The sequence below is a fragment of the Procambarus clarkii genome, chromosome 37, assembly GCF_040958095.1.
Source record: "Procambarus clarkii isolate CNS0578487 chromosome 37, FALCON_Pclarkii_2.0, whole genome shotgun sequence".
Taxonomy (NCBI): Eukaryota; Metazoa; Arthropoda; class Malacostraca; order Decapoda; family Cambaridae; genus Procambarus; species Procambarus clarkii.
Genome location: NC_091186.1, coordinates 20983506 through 20999142, shown reverse-complemented (window position 1 = coordinate 20999142; position 15637 = coordinate 20983506). Strand labels below are relative to the sequence as shown.

Below are 15637 nucleotides of genomic sequence, written 5' to 3'. Positions count from 1 at the left end.
TCAGTGATGATGCATCTGATACAAGAAGCATACATGAACAGTGTTAGCGGCTTCCATGGTGGTGTTTTCCATAGATATTTTCAAGAATATCTGAATCTCTTCTTGACTGACGTACACTCTTTGAGGCTGGCTGAATCTCTTCCTGTGTGGCCCCCTCCCCGCTCAGCTCGTTGCTGCCGTGAGGGGGGCTTAGTGGGTGCCTGCCGGAGTGTGATGCTCCTTGGGACAGTCCTCTGTCTTTTTGTAGCCTTGTGCTCCTGCTGCCGTCCTCTCCAATTGTGCTGAGCAACTTTTCCTTTTCCTTCTGTTTCGTTTTTCTCCCCCTCTTCTCCTATCTGCTTGCCGTTTCCTGCCGACCTCTTACTTGTTTTGGTTATTCCTTTGAACTTCTTCTATTTTGACGCCCGGGTGCTTGAGGAGGCATACTCTTGCACCCGTAGAACTGTAGTACCCGACGTCGAGAGCGAGGGGAACCTTTTATTGTCAATCCCTCTTTCGTCACTGAACCCGATCTCGACGGACTGTCGGTTCTTAAGGTGGCGTTTGTGGGGCGTATACTCACGACGCACCCCTAGGAGGCCCCGGCATGATTCGAGATACCTTCTTGTTTGGTGTCCTGCCTCTAATTGTGGCTCATGGTGGGTGTGGGGGCACATTCGTGAATGAATGTTTCTTTTTCGTAGCGATGATGTATACTGTTTCTACTGTTTCTCCTTTACCTTCTCAGGCTCATGGGGTGGGCAACCAAGCCCCCGAGTCGGTCCGTGTTGGAAGACCGGGCTCTGTAGCCTCCGCTGCATTGGGCCCCGACCTTGCTCCTCCTTTGGCCTCTCTGACTCCTCCCCTCGGCTCCCCTCCTTCCTCTGTGGTTGGGTCGAGCCCCAAGCCCCCAGTGGTGACTACCTCGTCCCCTGATGCGGCTCCATCTCTAGTTGTAACTACTGCGCCTTTTAACCCCTCTCTCTCTCTGGGGGTTCTCAACGCCGTCCTCGTAACAGCCGCCTTCGCTCGATTCCTTCCCTGTTCTGATACCTATCAAGCCTTGTTTGGTCCCGCTTTGTGGGCCAAATATTTTGATCTCCTCCCTCTTGATTCTACACCTGACGATTTCTCCCTCCATCGACATCTCGTTGATTCCATGGATGCCTCTGTTACCTTCAACCCCACTCGTCTCGGTACACGTGTCGTTGCTGCTCTTTCTCAGGATGCAGCTTCCCACTTGGCTGCCTTATCCTGCCTTAGCGAGACTCCTGTTCGGGTCTCAAAGAACACTCAGTTGAACGCCAGTGTTGGCACTATTCTTCTCCCGCCCCATGTTGCGACCGGTGTTTGGGATCTGCGAGACTGCCACGACTATATTCGACATATCCTTGATGCCCAGGGCCATTCTATTCTCCAGGTGGACACGTTTACTCGTCCCCCTCGTGGTAGTCACCGTCAACCCCTTCGGGTTGTGAAGATTACCTATGATGGTCAAACCCTTCCACCCTCTGTCATTCTTGCTGGTGCCAGGTGCACTGTCCAGGAGTACATTCCTTCTCCTAGGCTCTGTAACAAGTGCTGGAGGTTTGGGCATGGTGCCCTCCGCTGCTCTGGGACTGTCTCTCTCTGTCCTTTGTGTGGTGGCGAAGGTCACTCTGAGTCGGAGTGCACTTCTCCCCGGGCTCGTTGCCTCAACTGTGGTGAGGCCTATCCTGCCTTTTCCCGTGCGTGTGTCCATTACAAGCTTGAGGCAGCCGTCCTCAACTTGAAGCACCGGGAGCGTTCATCTTTTCCTGAGGCGAGTCGCCAGGTTCGCCGGCTCCCGCCTTATGCTAATATCTCTGATGCTCGCGTGTTGCGCTCTTTCTCTCCTCGTCCTTCCCACCTTCCTCAGACTCACAACTGTTTCCGGGCCTTGGACCCTGATACACCCACTGCCCCCTCCTCTGTTCCTTTGAGTTCTGTCCCGAAGGATTCACCTCCTGGTCCTCTGTCTGGGGTTCCCCTTCTTTCTATCTGATCTGTCTTGTCTCCTGTGTCTTCTTCCTCGTCTCCCTCCATTCCTCCTTCCCATCCTTCCCCTCCGTCTCTTGACTCTCCCCGCCGCCTGTCGGTGCGGGCTGATGTCCATCGCTCTCCAAACGGCCGTCGTGTGTGCTCTCGTTCAGCTTCTCCTGTTGAGACGCTAGAATCCGTTGCCCAGTATGTAGTTGATGGGACACCTGTCTCAGCGCGTAAGCCTGGCTCCTGCTGGCTTCTGACTACGCGTAAGTCAGAAGCGTAAGCCTGGCTCCTCTCTTTCCTCCTCCCCAGCGGGTAAGAAGGTTTCACTTTCTTCCTCGGCCCCTCCTTCTTCCTCTATCGCTCCTTCCCCTCCCATTTCGGTGGTTGCGCCCCATGTTCCTGCTATGGAGGTTTCTTTGGCTCCCGCTTCCCTCTCGGTTGCTGCCCTTGCTGAGGTGTGCTCCCCTCTTTCTACTTCCCCTCTTCCTGCTGCTGTCCTTGACTGCTCCTCTCAGTTGTCTCCTCTTCCTCCTCCTCCTCCTCCTCCTCCTCCAGACCCCACCCGCCCACCTCTGGTCTGTTCTCCCGCTTCCTTCCCTCCTTCTTTGCTCAGTTTACCCGTGCCCCCTAACCCTGACTTTGCTGACCCTGATCCCGACCCTGATATTTTTTAACATGCTATGTTGCTCTTTCACCTTTGTTTCTTCCTTGTTCTCTGTTGTTGTCCTTTCTCTTCTCATCAATGTCTATTCTTCAATGGAACATTCGAGGTTATTACGCCAATTTCCTCGAACTCCAACTTCTGATTTCGCGGTTTTCGCCCCTTTGTGTCTGTATCCAGGAGCCGATGCTTGGTGCTCGTCCTGGTCGTTTTCGTGGCTATTCCTTTTTCTCCCCCCCCCCCCAGCTGTTGCTGGGGCTCCTAACTCTTCTGCTCTCTTGATTCGCTCTGATGTTCCCTTTGTCCCCTTACTTTTTCCTTCACCTCTCCATTGTTCTGCTGCTCGTATCTTTGTGGGGAATTGGTACACAGTTTGTTCCATTTATCTCCCCCCGAGTGTCCCGCTTTCTCTTCCTGATCTGAAACACCTCCTGAACTCCTTGCCGGAGCCTGTGCTCCTACTGGGTGATTTCAATTGTCGTCATTCTCTTTGGGGTGATGTTCTGACAAATACCTGAGGTCGCCTTCTTGAGCCGTTTATCCTCTCTTCTTCCCTGTCTCTTCTGAATTCTGGTGAGCCCACTCATTTGGACTCTCAGACTCGCATCCTTTCCTGTCTTGATCTTTCTCTTTGCTCTTCTTCTCTTTACTTAGATTTCATGTGGCAGGTTCTTGATGACCTCCATGGCAGTGACCATTTCCCCATCCTTATTTCCTTTTTCTCTTTTCGTCCTTCCCTCTCCTTCCTAGGTGGCAGTTTGCTAAAGCGGACTGGAACCTATTTACCCTCAGTGCTGCTCTCTCTGACCTCTCCCTTCTGCCTCTTCCTCACGCTCTCCTTTTTCATGACACTGTCTTCGACGCTGCCCTCCACTCTATTCCTCGCTCTTCCTCTCGGGGTCCGCGGAAGTGTGTTCCCTGGTGGAATGCAGACTATGCTCAGTCTGTCCGCTTTAAGCGTTCAGCCTGGAAGAGGCACCGTTGTCGGTAGACGGCCGATTCTTTTCTTTCAGAGAGCGAGTGCGGTGGCCCGTAGGGCCATCCGTATGGCTAAACGTGAATGTTGGGCATCTTATGTCTCCACAATTACGTCCAAAACTCTCCTGCCACAGATCTGGAAGCGTATCCGTAAGATAGCGGGTAAGTTCGTTCCCGATGTTTCACCGGTCCTTCACCTCCGTGGTACTCTTGTGGCGGACCCGTTGCAGGTCGCTTCCGAACTGGGTTTCCACTTTTCTTCTGTTAGCTCTGGTCTTCATCTTCCCCAATCTTTCCTTCTTCGTAAACCTGTCCTTGAGTCTCGTCCTTTAGATTTCTGCACTCGTCTTCGACTTCCCTATAACTATCTCTTCCCTCTCTCTGAACTTCATTCTGCCCTGGCCCTCTGCAGTTCTACGGCGGCGGGCTCCCACGGTATTCATTATGAGATGCTTCACCATCTCCCTCCGTGCACGTCTCAGTATTTACTGAGTCTGTATAATCGGATCTGGGAGTCGTCGTCAGTCCCTGAGGACTGGCTCGATGCCATTGTCCTCCCTGTTCGCAAACCAGGGTCTCTGGGAACTTCCCCTAAGGACTTTCGCCCTATTGCCTTCACAAGTTGTGTCTGCAAACTCTCTGAACGTATGGTTAACGTTCATCTGATGTGGTTCCTGGAACACCATCACCACCTCTCCCCTTCTCAATTTGGTTTCCACAAGTGCCGCAGCACGACAGATGTCCTGGTGAACATGGAGGTCTATATTCGTACTGCTTTTGCTGCGAGGACCTCCATTGTTGCCGTCCTTTTTGACCTGGAAAGGCTTATGACACCACTTGGCGATATCATATTCTATTCCAGCTTCATTCTTTTGGCCTTCGTGGTCATCTCCCTCTCTTTCTCCGCAGCTTCCTCTCTCGTCGTTCCTTTCGGGTGCGCCTTGGTACCGCTCTCTCTGCCTCCTTTCAGCAATACGAAGGTGTTCCCCAGGGTAGTGTTCTGAGCACTACTCTTTTTCTGGTTGCCCTCAATGGTCTTTTTTCCTCTCTTCCTTCTGGTGTCTTCTCCGCTCTCTATGTCGATGATCTTACCCTTTGCTGTCAGGGTGATGATTCGCTTCTCCTTCAGTGCTGGCTTCAACTTGCGATTGATGCCGTGTCGTCTTGGGCCACCGATCATGGCTTCAAGTTCTCTACTTCTAAGACTTGTTCCGTGTCTTTTACTCGGAAACTGGTCGTTCTTCGTCCCTCTTTGTCACTTTATGGTCATCCCCTTGAGTACAAAGATTCCGCGAAGCTTTTGGGGTTATTCCTCTACGCTAGTTTGTCTTGGTCTCCCCATATCTCTTACCTCCGTGTTGAGTGCTCTAAGGCCCTTCCCCTCCTTCGGGTATTGTCCCATACTTCTTGGGGAGCGGATAGGTGCGCACTCCTTGCTTTACATTCCTCTCTCGTCCTGTCTAAGCTCGATTATAGTTGCCCCTGCTTACTCGTCTGCTTCTTCTTCTACTCTTCGCCGTCTTGATGCTTTGCACCATACTGGGTTGCGCCTCAGTTCTGGTGCCTTTCGTTCGACTCCCGTCCTTAGCTCGTATGTTGACACTGGCTTCCTGTCTCTCCAGGACCGCCGTGATCGCTTCTGTCTTCGCTATCTTGCGCGGTCCTTACAACATCCTTCCTCTCGCCTTTGTCGTGCTTTAACTTTTGCCCCTCCTTCGGTTCCTGTTCCTCTTCACCACCTCCCTCTTTCTGTCCTGTTATTTCGCTTACAGGATTCTCTTTCCGTTCGTGTTTTGTAATGTTTCTCCTTGTGTTGTTCCTTCTTTGCCCCTGTGGAGAGTCCCCCTTCCGCAGTTTTGTGCATCCTTGACCCGCATAACTAAAGCTTTTACCCCTCCTACGGTTCTAAAACGCCTTTTCCTTGAGCACTTTTCTTCTCACTCCCACTCCGTTTCTGTCTTCACCGATGGGTCTAAGTCTGCAGACGGTGTTGGCTACTCTGTTGTTTTTCCTGATCGCACTTATGTGTGTCGCTTACCTCCGGAGACTAGCATCTTTACAGCGAAGCTTTATGCTATTCTCTATGCTCTTCGTCTCCTGTTTTCTCGTTGTCAGTCTTCCTTTGTAGTTGTTGTTGACTCTCGTAGTGCCCTCATGGCTCTTGGGTCCTTTAATCCGGTTCATCCAGTAGTTGTCGAGATCCAGCATTGGCTGTTTCTTGTTCACAGTAAATTTAAGTCGGTTGAGTTTTCTTGGGTTCCCAGCCATATTGGTGTGTCTTTAAATGAGCGTGCGGATGCTGCCGCCAAGGAAGCTGTCCGCTCTTGTCCCATCTCTAGTAAAGGTATTCCATATTCCGACTTTTACCCGGTTATCCATTTCTCCATCCTTACCCGTTGGCAGGCTTCTTGGTCGTCTGTTACTGATAACAAACTACGTACTCTTAAATGTTGTGTTTCCTCGTTGCCGTCCTCCTACTACCATAACCGGCAATGGGAAACAGCTCTGGTGAGGTTGCGTATTGGCCATACTCGCTTAACCCATGGTCACTTGATGGTGCGCCGCCCTGCTCCTTATTGTCCTAATTGCATTGTCCCTCTTACGGTCGTGCATGTCCTTCTTGAATGTCCTGACTTCCAGGATGAACGTGTCTTGCTTTCCGACCGCCCCTCGCGGTCGCCTGTCCCTCAACAGAATTCTTGGTGACTCGGATACTTTTGATAACGTTTGCTTTATGCGTTTTTGTTCTCGTATTGGCATCCTTGGTGATATTTAGTGCTCTCTGATTATTCCGCACATTTGATGGTGCTACATAGCCTTCCCTGTTTGGTGCCTTCTTTTGATAATTACTTACTTCCTGTGTGGGACCTTACAAAGTGATCCTTTCACGACTACCTTACAAACTGATCTTTTCCTGTAATCTTTTCAAGACTACCTTAAGTTTTACAAGCTTGGCTACATATCACCTACAGGTACTAATGCCAAGGGTGTACGTGAGTGCGATATTTCCAAGCACACAGAACGGAAAAAACAGGAAGCGAAAATCTATCTGTGCCTGGTGCAACGAGAGCGAAGTCGTGCTGTGTACCATGGACTACTTCATTGATTATTATTCACTTCCGAAGTACTGAGTGTGTAATACAGTGTGTTACTGTGTAAATAGTGTGTGAAACTGTACATATTGTAATTTTAGTGAATTTTTAACAAGTAATATTGCGACAGTAAACCTTTATTGTGGACACATTACTGACACATGTATCACAGTTTCATAGAACATTATGAATGTTTTACTGTATACATATTGTAAAGGATACAAATATGCATCATATACGATAAAAAAACAAATAAAACCGCATTGGAAATATGTAGAACAAATAATTGAAAATATATTTGTGGCAATACCCGGTGCTTGAATGGCCCGTGCAACCGTGTCTGGGCGTGTCACGCACGGGCGACCTGCCCTGGTGACATCACAGCGCACCTTGTCTACATCCCCACAGCCAAAGTATATGGAATTTGGTATTTATTTTTACATAGACATGTTCAGGGAAGGGTATTTATCATTTTACAGAGAAAAAATATAATTTTTAGGGAACACTTAATTTCGTGTGCACAGGGGGGAATTTCGCAATAAACTTGGCACAGCACAATGGTTAAGTGTTGCACAGTTTAACCCTTAGGCCGCTAAGAGCCATTTTGCCCTCAACACCCACAGGCGCAACTAAAAAAGAAAATTCATCACAATTTTTTTTTTTAATTAAGAAAAAATTAATGTCTTTATTTTTGTTCCCTGAGCACGGAAAAAATAAAAACAAAAATTAATTATACTTACCAGTGACGTAAATGAGCTGAGAAGTTGGCCGATGACATCACAGATCATCTTCGTTGGAGCGTGGTGCGCCCGGGCTGAGTCAGGTGCGGCGGAGAAGGAGCCCGAGTTGTCGCGAAATTATTTTCGCTGTATTACAGTATCTATGGCGTATTTTACAACCATTTTTTTACTGGTGTGTCTCAATATGTTCTCATTTGATGTTTTATTATAATACACCTGTTGTAAATTGATATTGTTTCCACATATTAGTGTCACAAGTATTTGCACAAAATTATCTTATTCTTCAGTAAATATACACTTTATTATGAATTGTTTTCACTATTTACACTCATTCTGTATTTACATGTTTTTTGCACCAGTCTTGGACATTTAGAAGTCATCAAGACTGTGATACTCGTCAAAACATTTGACATAGTACAGAGGGACCTGACACGCTGTGCACCAAATCATCACCAATTTACATTTCTGTTCCCTCTTTGTTGTGGATCTTACATACAATGCACACACACTGGCTTACTGCACGCTTTCCAGTTGGTGGTAAATACCTTACATTGTGTGTGACAAAGGCATCCATGAAAGCGAGCCTGGGTGTGGGAGCATGGTGCAATACTGGGTTCAGAATGGGCCTCTGTATGCCAGGAATTGCTTTGCCAAACTTTTCTAGTAATTGTGTCACTACAGTAAAACTGAATGCACGGAAATTTCGTTTACCACCTGTTTTGACAAGATACATATTGTAACTTGGATTCATTGCAGAAGAAACTCTGCAGGATGGGAATACCTAAAATATGTAATTTGTCCCATATGAGAAATCTTGATTAAGATTCTGTATTTAGTTACTTAAAGACCTGATGATTTCTCAATCTTATCTTTTGCAGCTCCTACTGTCACCAGAACAATAACACCTACAGTGCCATCACCAAGTGGCATTAGAGCTCATGTGTCAGAAATACTGTATACATGATAGTGTGACCAGTGTCATGAAACTCATCAGTGTAAAATAATCTACACAGATGGTGGTTGTCATCAGCAGTGCCATGAAACTCAACAATGTGAAATAAACTACACACATGGTGGTTGACTTCAGTAGTGTCATGAAACTCATTAATGTCAGAAATACTACATGTATTAGGATAAGTCTTTGTATTGAGCCTTTTTCAACATCCTTACTGTTACATACATATCCTCAACAGTGTGTGGATGGATGTTTACTCAACTCCTTCAAATATTGTCATGATCAGCCATTGCAGAAAGCACCCTTTCATCTGAAGCACTGTGCATGATAGTGACAATATTTCATGCAGTTTACTATACTGTATAAATAGTTTAATATACTGTATATATTTTCCATTGCAAAACATCACACATCTTGTATCCTATATGAGTGTTGAGAGAGCATTTAAAAAAAAAAATATATATATATATATATATATATATATATATATATATATATATATATATATATATATATATATATATATATATATATATATATATATATATATATTATGTGTGTGTGTGTATTGTATAGTAAATATGATTTTATCTTGGATAGGCAAGTTAGCTTATTAGTGTTCTAATTGCTCAGAACTTATTTATTTATTTACTTGAAGGAATAGAGGATTAAAAAGAACAGCATGTACATGCTACATTGGACAGTTACATTCTTGTAAAGATCACACAAACATTTACACAAATGACAAACCACATATGGGTCCATTGTGCTTTACCCTTGTGCTGTGGTTACATTTATAATAAGACATCCCTCAGTGCTGTGGTTACATTTATAATAAGACATCCCTCAGTGCTGTGGTTACATTTATAATAAGACATCCCTCAGTGCTGTGGTTACATTTATAATAAGACATCCCTCAGTGCTGTGGTTACATTTATAATAAGACATCCCTCAGTACTGTGGTTACATTTATAATAAGACATCCCTCAGTGCTGTGGTTACATTTATAATAAGACATCCCTCAGTGCTGTGGTTACATTTATAATAAGACATCCCTCAGTGCTGTGGTTACATTTATAATAAGACATCCCTCAGTGCTGTGGTTACATTTATAATAAGACATCCCTCAGTACTGTGGTTACATTTATAATAAGACATCCCTCAGTGCTGTGGTTACATTTATAATAAGGCATCCCTCAGTACTGTGGTTATATTTATTATAAGACATCCCTCAGTCCTGTGGTATATTTATAGTAAGTCATCCCTCAGTGTTGTGGTTATATTTATAATAAGACATCCCTCAGTGCTGTGGTTATATTTATAATAAGACATCCCTCAGTACTGTGGTTATATTTATAATAAGACATCCCTCAGTACTGTGGTTATATTTATAATAAGACATCCCTCAGTACTGTGGTTATATTTATAATAAGACATCCCTCAGTGCTGTGGTTATATTTATAATAAGACATCCCTCAGTGCTGTGGTTATATTTATTATAAGACATCCCTCAGTTCTGTGGTTGTATTTATTATAAGACATCCTTCAATGAAGTAAAAATTATATATATACTCTTCTTTAGAAATGATTCAATAGCACATAGTAAAGTCTTGAAAAACATGCCTCAGGACTTGTTTGACTGTTTTTAAAGTTCTACACACTAATTTTCCTGCTGGCGACTTTTACACATGATTCACTTAAAATACTGTATTGAATATTTTAAGTCTAGCATATTTTTTAATATAATAAGTACAATATTTTACTATTTATGAATCAATAATAACAATGGTTTACCTATTTTCAAAATTATCTTGTGTCTTGAAAATTCAATTGCTTTATATTTCTTCCAAAGAGAATTGGATTTTTTCAGTTTTTGTTTGATATTGTGGGCTATGTGTTGACAACAAAGGTAACACAATTGCATGGCTGCTCCCTACTGACTACTATGTAGTAACATGCATTATTTATACATCCCTCAAGTTTTGGCATCTTTTAACAATATTTGCTTCAGTAATACACAAAAACTCCACACCATTTTAAAAACCATATCACACATGTATGTTAATAATATTTTTCTGCGTGATTTATAAAACATACAAGGATATATTCACGAGAATAATAATAATCATTATATACAAGACTTCACTAATCTAATATAATGTATTGAGTTAGTACTTACGTTTTGTGGATCAAATAACTATGAAGATCTATACAGTCAATTAAACTGTACACATATTTCTTCAAATAAAAACCTCATCAGTGTTAAATGTTCTAAAATATTTTATGAAAACATTTCATATAATAGCATTAAAAAAATTAGAGAAAAATCAATATTAAATATTCATTGTCTAAAAATTACTTTCAGAAATATCTAAAGATAAATATGAGTGCCCATTCAGGAGACAAGCCATATCACTGTACAATGTGTTTAAAAGACTTTTCACATAAATCAAATCTAATATCACACATGAGGATTCATACAGGAGAGAAACCATATCACTGTTCAGAATGTCTAAAAGACTTTTCCAACAAATCAAATCTAATATCACACATGAGGATTCATACAGGAGAAAAACCATATCACTGTTCAGAATGTCTGAAATACTTTTCCAACAAATCAAATCTAATATCACACATGAGGATTCATACTGGAGAGAAACCATATCACTGTACAATGTGTCTAAAAAACTTTTCAGATAAATCAATTCTAAAAAAGCACATGAGGATTCATACAGGAGAGAAACCATAACACTGTACAATGTGTCTAAAAAACTTTTCAGATAAATCATGTCTAAAAAAGCACATGAGGATTCATACAGGAGAGAAACCATAACACTGTACAATGTGTCTAAAAAACTTTTCAGATAAATCATGTCTAAAAAAGCACATGAGGATTCATACTGGAGAGAAACCATATCACTGTACAATGTGTCTAAAAAACTTTTCAGATAAATCATGTCTAAAAAAGCACATGAGGATTCATACAGGAGAGAAACCATATCAATGTTCAGATTGTCTAAAAGATTTTTCACAAAAATCTAATCTAATATCACACATGAGGATTCATACAGGAGAGAAACCATATCAATCTTCAGAATGTCTAAAAGATTTTTCACAAAAATCTAATCTAATATCACACATAAAATTCATACAGGAGAGAAACCACATCAGTGTGCAGAATGTCTAAAAGACTTTTCACATAAATCAGCTCTAATATTACACATGTCGATTCATATAGGAGAGAAACCATATCATTGTTCTTGTTCAGTGTGTCTAAAAAACTTTTCATGCAAATCAGTACTAATAAGGCACATGAGGATTCATACAGGAGATAAACCATGTCAATGTTTCGAATGTCTAAAAGGCTTTACAAACAAATCAGATCTAGTAAGGCACATGAGGATTCATACAAAAGAGAAACCATATCACTGCTCAGAATGTCTAAAATATTTTTCAGTTAAATCAAGTCTAATGTCACACATGAGGATTCATACAGGAGATAAACCATATCACTGTTCAGAATGCCTAAAATACTTTTCAAATAAATCAAATTTAAGATCGCATATGAGGATTCATTCTGGAGAGAAACCACATCACTGTACAGTATGTCTAAAAGACTTTTCACATAAATCAGTTCTAATATCACACATGAGGATTCATAAAGAAGAAAAGCCATATCACTGTTCAGAATGTCTAAAAAAATTTACAAGTAAATCATATTTGTTATCACACATGAAGATTCATACAGGAGAGAAACCATATCAATGTTCAGAATGTCTAAAAGATTTTTCACACAGGTCTTATCTAATAGCACACATGAAGATTCATACAGGAGAGAAACCATATCACTGTACAGTGTGTCTGAAAAAATTTTCACATAAATCAAATTTAAATGCACACATGAGGATTCATACAGGAGAGAGACCATATCACTGTTCAGAATGTCTTAAAGACTTTTCACGTAAACCACATCTAACGAGGCACATGAAAATTCATACACGAGAGAAAATCAGTTCAGTGTGTGTGTAAAAGATTTTCATGAAAATCAAGTCTAATATCGCACATGAGGACTCATACAGGAGAGAAACCATACCATTTGAGCATGTCTAAAAGGCTGCATGTAAATTAAGTTTAGTAAGACACACGAAACATCATGTTGGAGATCAATAGCATTGACTCTAATGACTTTACATAATTGAAATTGTTATCCTTATTGGTTGATAAAGCACAGAACCCACATGATAACAGAAGTAGGCTCTTAAGCGTTCTTTTCCACCACCCTATATGTACCTTGTCCTGGGATAATATTTGTTGTGTGATTAAACTTTCCCCATAGGAGATGTGTTTTTCTGAAAATGAGGTTTTCATGCTTAGATACAGTAGTCAAAATGGCAGCACACTAGAAACTTGTACAGTTGAATAACCACTTTCTTTTCTTTGAAGTCAAAAGATCATTTGACTGCCTAGAGTTTTTTCTGGGGGGGGTGCCCCTATGGCTCCCTGGAGCTCTTGCAGCTTCCCAAGGCTATCCAGGCTGATAGGGATAGTCTTAACTTTTGGCATCAGTCGATGTGGGTGGAGTTCTAGGCCTACCGGGGACCATGGCCAGAACCTGGCCCCCCTCAGAGAGGCACGAGGAGCAATGGCCCATAGAAATGCACATATGATTTTGAAGCATTCTGTATCTGCCATCGACCAGGACAGGCACCCAGAAAGGTAAGAGCCTCAAAACAAATCATTATTCTGGTGAAACTAACGAAAATGACAAAACAAGTGGACAGAACTCCCCCAATTGAAAATGAGCAAATGAGCATGACGTCACAAGAGCCATGCCACATGTCTGCATAGTTTTCCCCCTTCCTGGGAGAAAAAAGCACATGAGGATTCATACTGGAGAGAAACCATATCACTGTACAATGTGTCTAAAAAACTTTTCAGATAAATCATGTCTAAAAAAGCACATGAGGATTCATACAGGAGAGAAACCATATCAATGTTCCTGGGAGGGGGCAGAGGAAGCCCCAGACCTCTGCGCCGGCGATCTACACCTCAGTTCTTCGGCTAATGGGATAAGGCTTGGTCGTTGTGGCTCCAGCTTTGGACTTTTGTTGTGCTGTCTTCCTTTCAGTAGTGCTTTTATAGTGGTGTGCGAGCTGGGAGTAATATTCACAGATACTCGGCTGCTTGTGCTTAGGGTCACCTTCCCTGAGTGCCCTGTAAGTACCGTCCTTGGGGCTTGGGGTTCCCTTCCACAAGTCATTGGCGATTGACTGCCCCGAGTGTTTTGGGGGATTTCCTCCCTAGTTTGCCTTGGGGGTAAGTGGTAGTTATTGCACTGGTAGGGGCGCAGGGTACTGCATAGCTAGTTTTCACCTATAACAGCAGCCGGCTCTGTTCTCTCTGGGTACACTGTCCTCTTGCGAGGTTTTTCTTTTCTTTTTCTTTTTGCCTGGTGAGGGTCTGCCTTGGTGTTCCTTCCCCTTTATATTAGGGTTGATTGTGTTTGGTTGTACCCCCCTGCTTCACCCCTCAAGAGTGGACACGTCTCGAGGGTTCAGCTTTAGCAGTGTTGTTTGGTAGCTTGGGTGCCAGTTAGCAGTACCCTGTCTGGAATAACCCTTAGCATACCGAGTCTAGGGGACCCTGGGAAACCCCGCGGGGGTGCTCGGGGTCCTGTGGATGTGACCCCTGAATTTCCTCTCATTTTTGCGAGTTTGAGGGCTGCTCTGTCCCCTTGTCTCAGGGTGACACTCATTGTTTTTGCCTCCATCATGCTGCCTGTTGGGTCAGTGACACATTCAATCTGCAGTCCTGTGTGCTTTGTTGCTTGTACGTGACTCAGTTCACCCAATCTGATGATATTATTCAGGTGCAGGCAGCTCGGGGGTTGCAGGATAGGTTTATTTTGTTGCAGCACACTAGGTTGGTTGCTTCCCCAGATGCCCCGAGGCTGCCCGGTTTTGTTTATAGGGACCTGAACTTGTGGGTGTTGGTCACTTCCACCTTGGTTCCGTATGCACCCCCTCGTTCTTCCTCTGGTGTGGTTTATTCAGTCCCTCCTCTCCCCCCTTCCCCTTGCTTCCATCTCCTATGCATGTGAGGGCTTCGGGGTCGGGGCAAGGTTTAGAGGTTTCTGAGACTGCCAGTTTCAGTGAGTTTGCCCCTTCCGGGGTGGCTGCACAGGCATTCGAGCCTGTTCCTTCAGCTGTAGCTCCAGGTTTTGACCAATGGGTCCATCCTCTTCCTGCTATTCCGGCTGCCCTGGCTTTTTCTTGTGAGGCCGGGGCTTTGGAGAATGACTCACCCACGGGTCCTGATGTGGACGTTCCTGGGGTTGGGGAGGGGCTAACTTGGAGGCCTTGGGCCCCTGTTGAACTCTGCCTGGGTTTTCCGACCCTCCGAGTGGAGCTTGCTGTTACAAGGAGTGGGGTTTTCCTTTCCCACCTCTGCGTATGACTTGGATTTGGGTTCAGCTTCTCTCCGGGTTCGGTTCTGTGTCCCTGCAGGTCCTTCAGTTCCATCCTTCTGGAGGTTTTCGGCTTCCTGCGTCTCTACAGCTGAGGTGCGCACGGCCATTGCAACTTACCTCCTGCATGACCCGGATTATGCCTCTATAATGGATCCTTCTTCCTTCAGGTTTGAGTCTTCGTCTCCATACTGGGTTCATTATGAGGGTCCGGAGTCATCATGGCTAGTGGACTGCCCTGTGTTTTCGCTGGATGCTTGGGACACCTTATACCCTCCCGCTTGAGTGGCATGAGGCATTGAATGTGGTCCAGGTTTACCTGGACCACATTCAATGCCTCATGCCACTCAAGCGGGAGGGTATAAGGTGTCCCAAGCATCCAGCGAAAACACAGGGCAGTCCACTAGCCATGATGACTCCGGACCCTCATAATGAACCCAGTCACAGTTACTTTGCACACCTTAATGGGAGCTTTTCTGGGGGGAGCCCTGTCGGCTCCCCGAAGCTTTACTAGGCTGATATGCTAATGTCAGACTTTGGTATCAGTCATGTGTATGGAGTTCTAAGGCCTACCGGGGACCACGGCCAGAACCTGACCTCCTCAGAGAGGCAAGGGGAGCAATGGCCTATAGAAACCCCCGTGTGGTTGGAAGCATTCTATGTCTGCCTTCGACCAGGTCAAGCATCCAGAAAGGTAAGCATTCCAAAACAAACCCCTATTCTGGTTAAAATTGTTACCTAAAGCCGAACTAGTGGATA

General features: G+C 44.2%; 1 protein-coding gene and 1 pseudogene across 1 annotated transcript; both read left to right on the top strand.

The window, feature by feature from the left end:
* The first annotated feature begins 10768 nt into the window (after positions 1 to 10768).
* Positions 10769 to 11612, top strand: LOC138371958 (zinc finger protein 271-like; annotated as a pseudogene).
* On the top strand, positions 11612 to 12633 carry LOC138371957 (zinc finger protein 271-like). Its single transcript, XM_069336996.1, has one exon. It carries the CDS (start codon positions 11635 to 11637, stop codon positions 12439 to 12441), a length of 807 nt encoding a protein of 268 aa, XP_069193097.1. The 5' UTR covers positions 11612 to 11634; the 3' UTR covers positions 12442 to 12633.
* Positions 12634 to 15637: the final 3004 nt, after the last annotated feature.

Coding starts and splice junctions, on each gene's coding strand:
- LOC138371957 (XM_069336996.1), top strand. CDS start 11,635: ATGTCGATTCATATAGGAGAGAAACCATATCATTGTTCTTGTTCAGTG.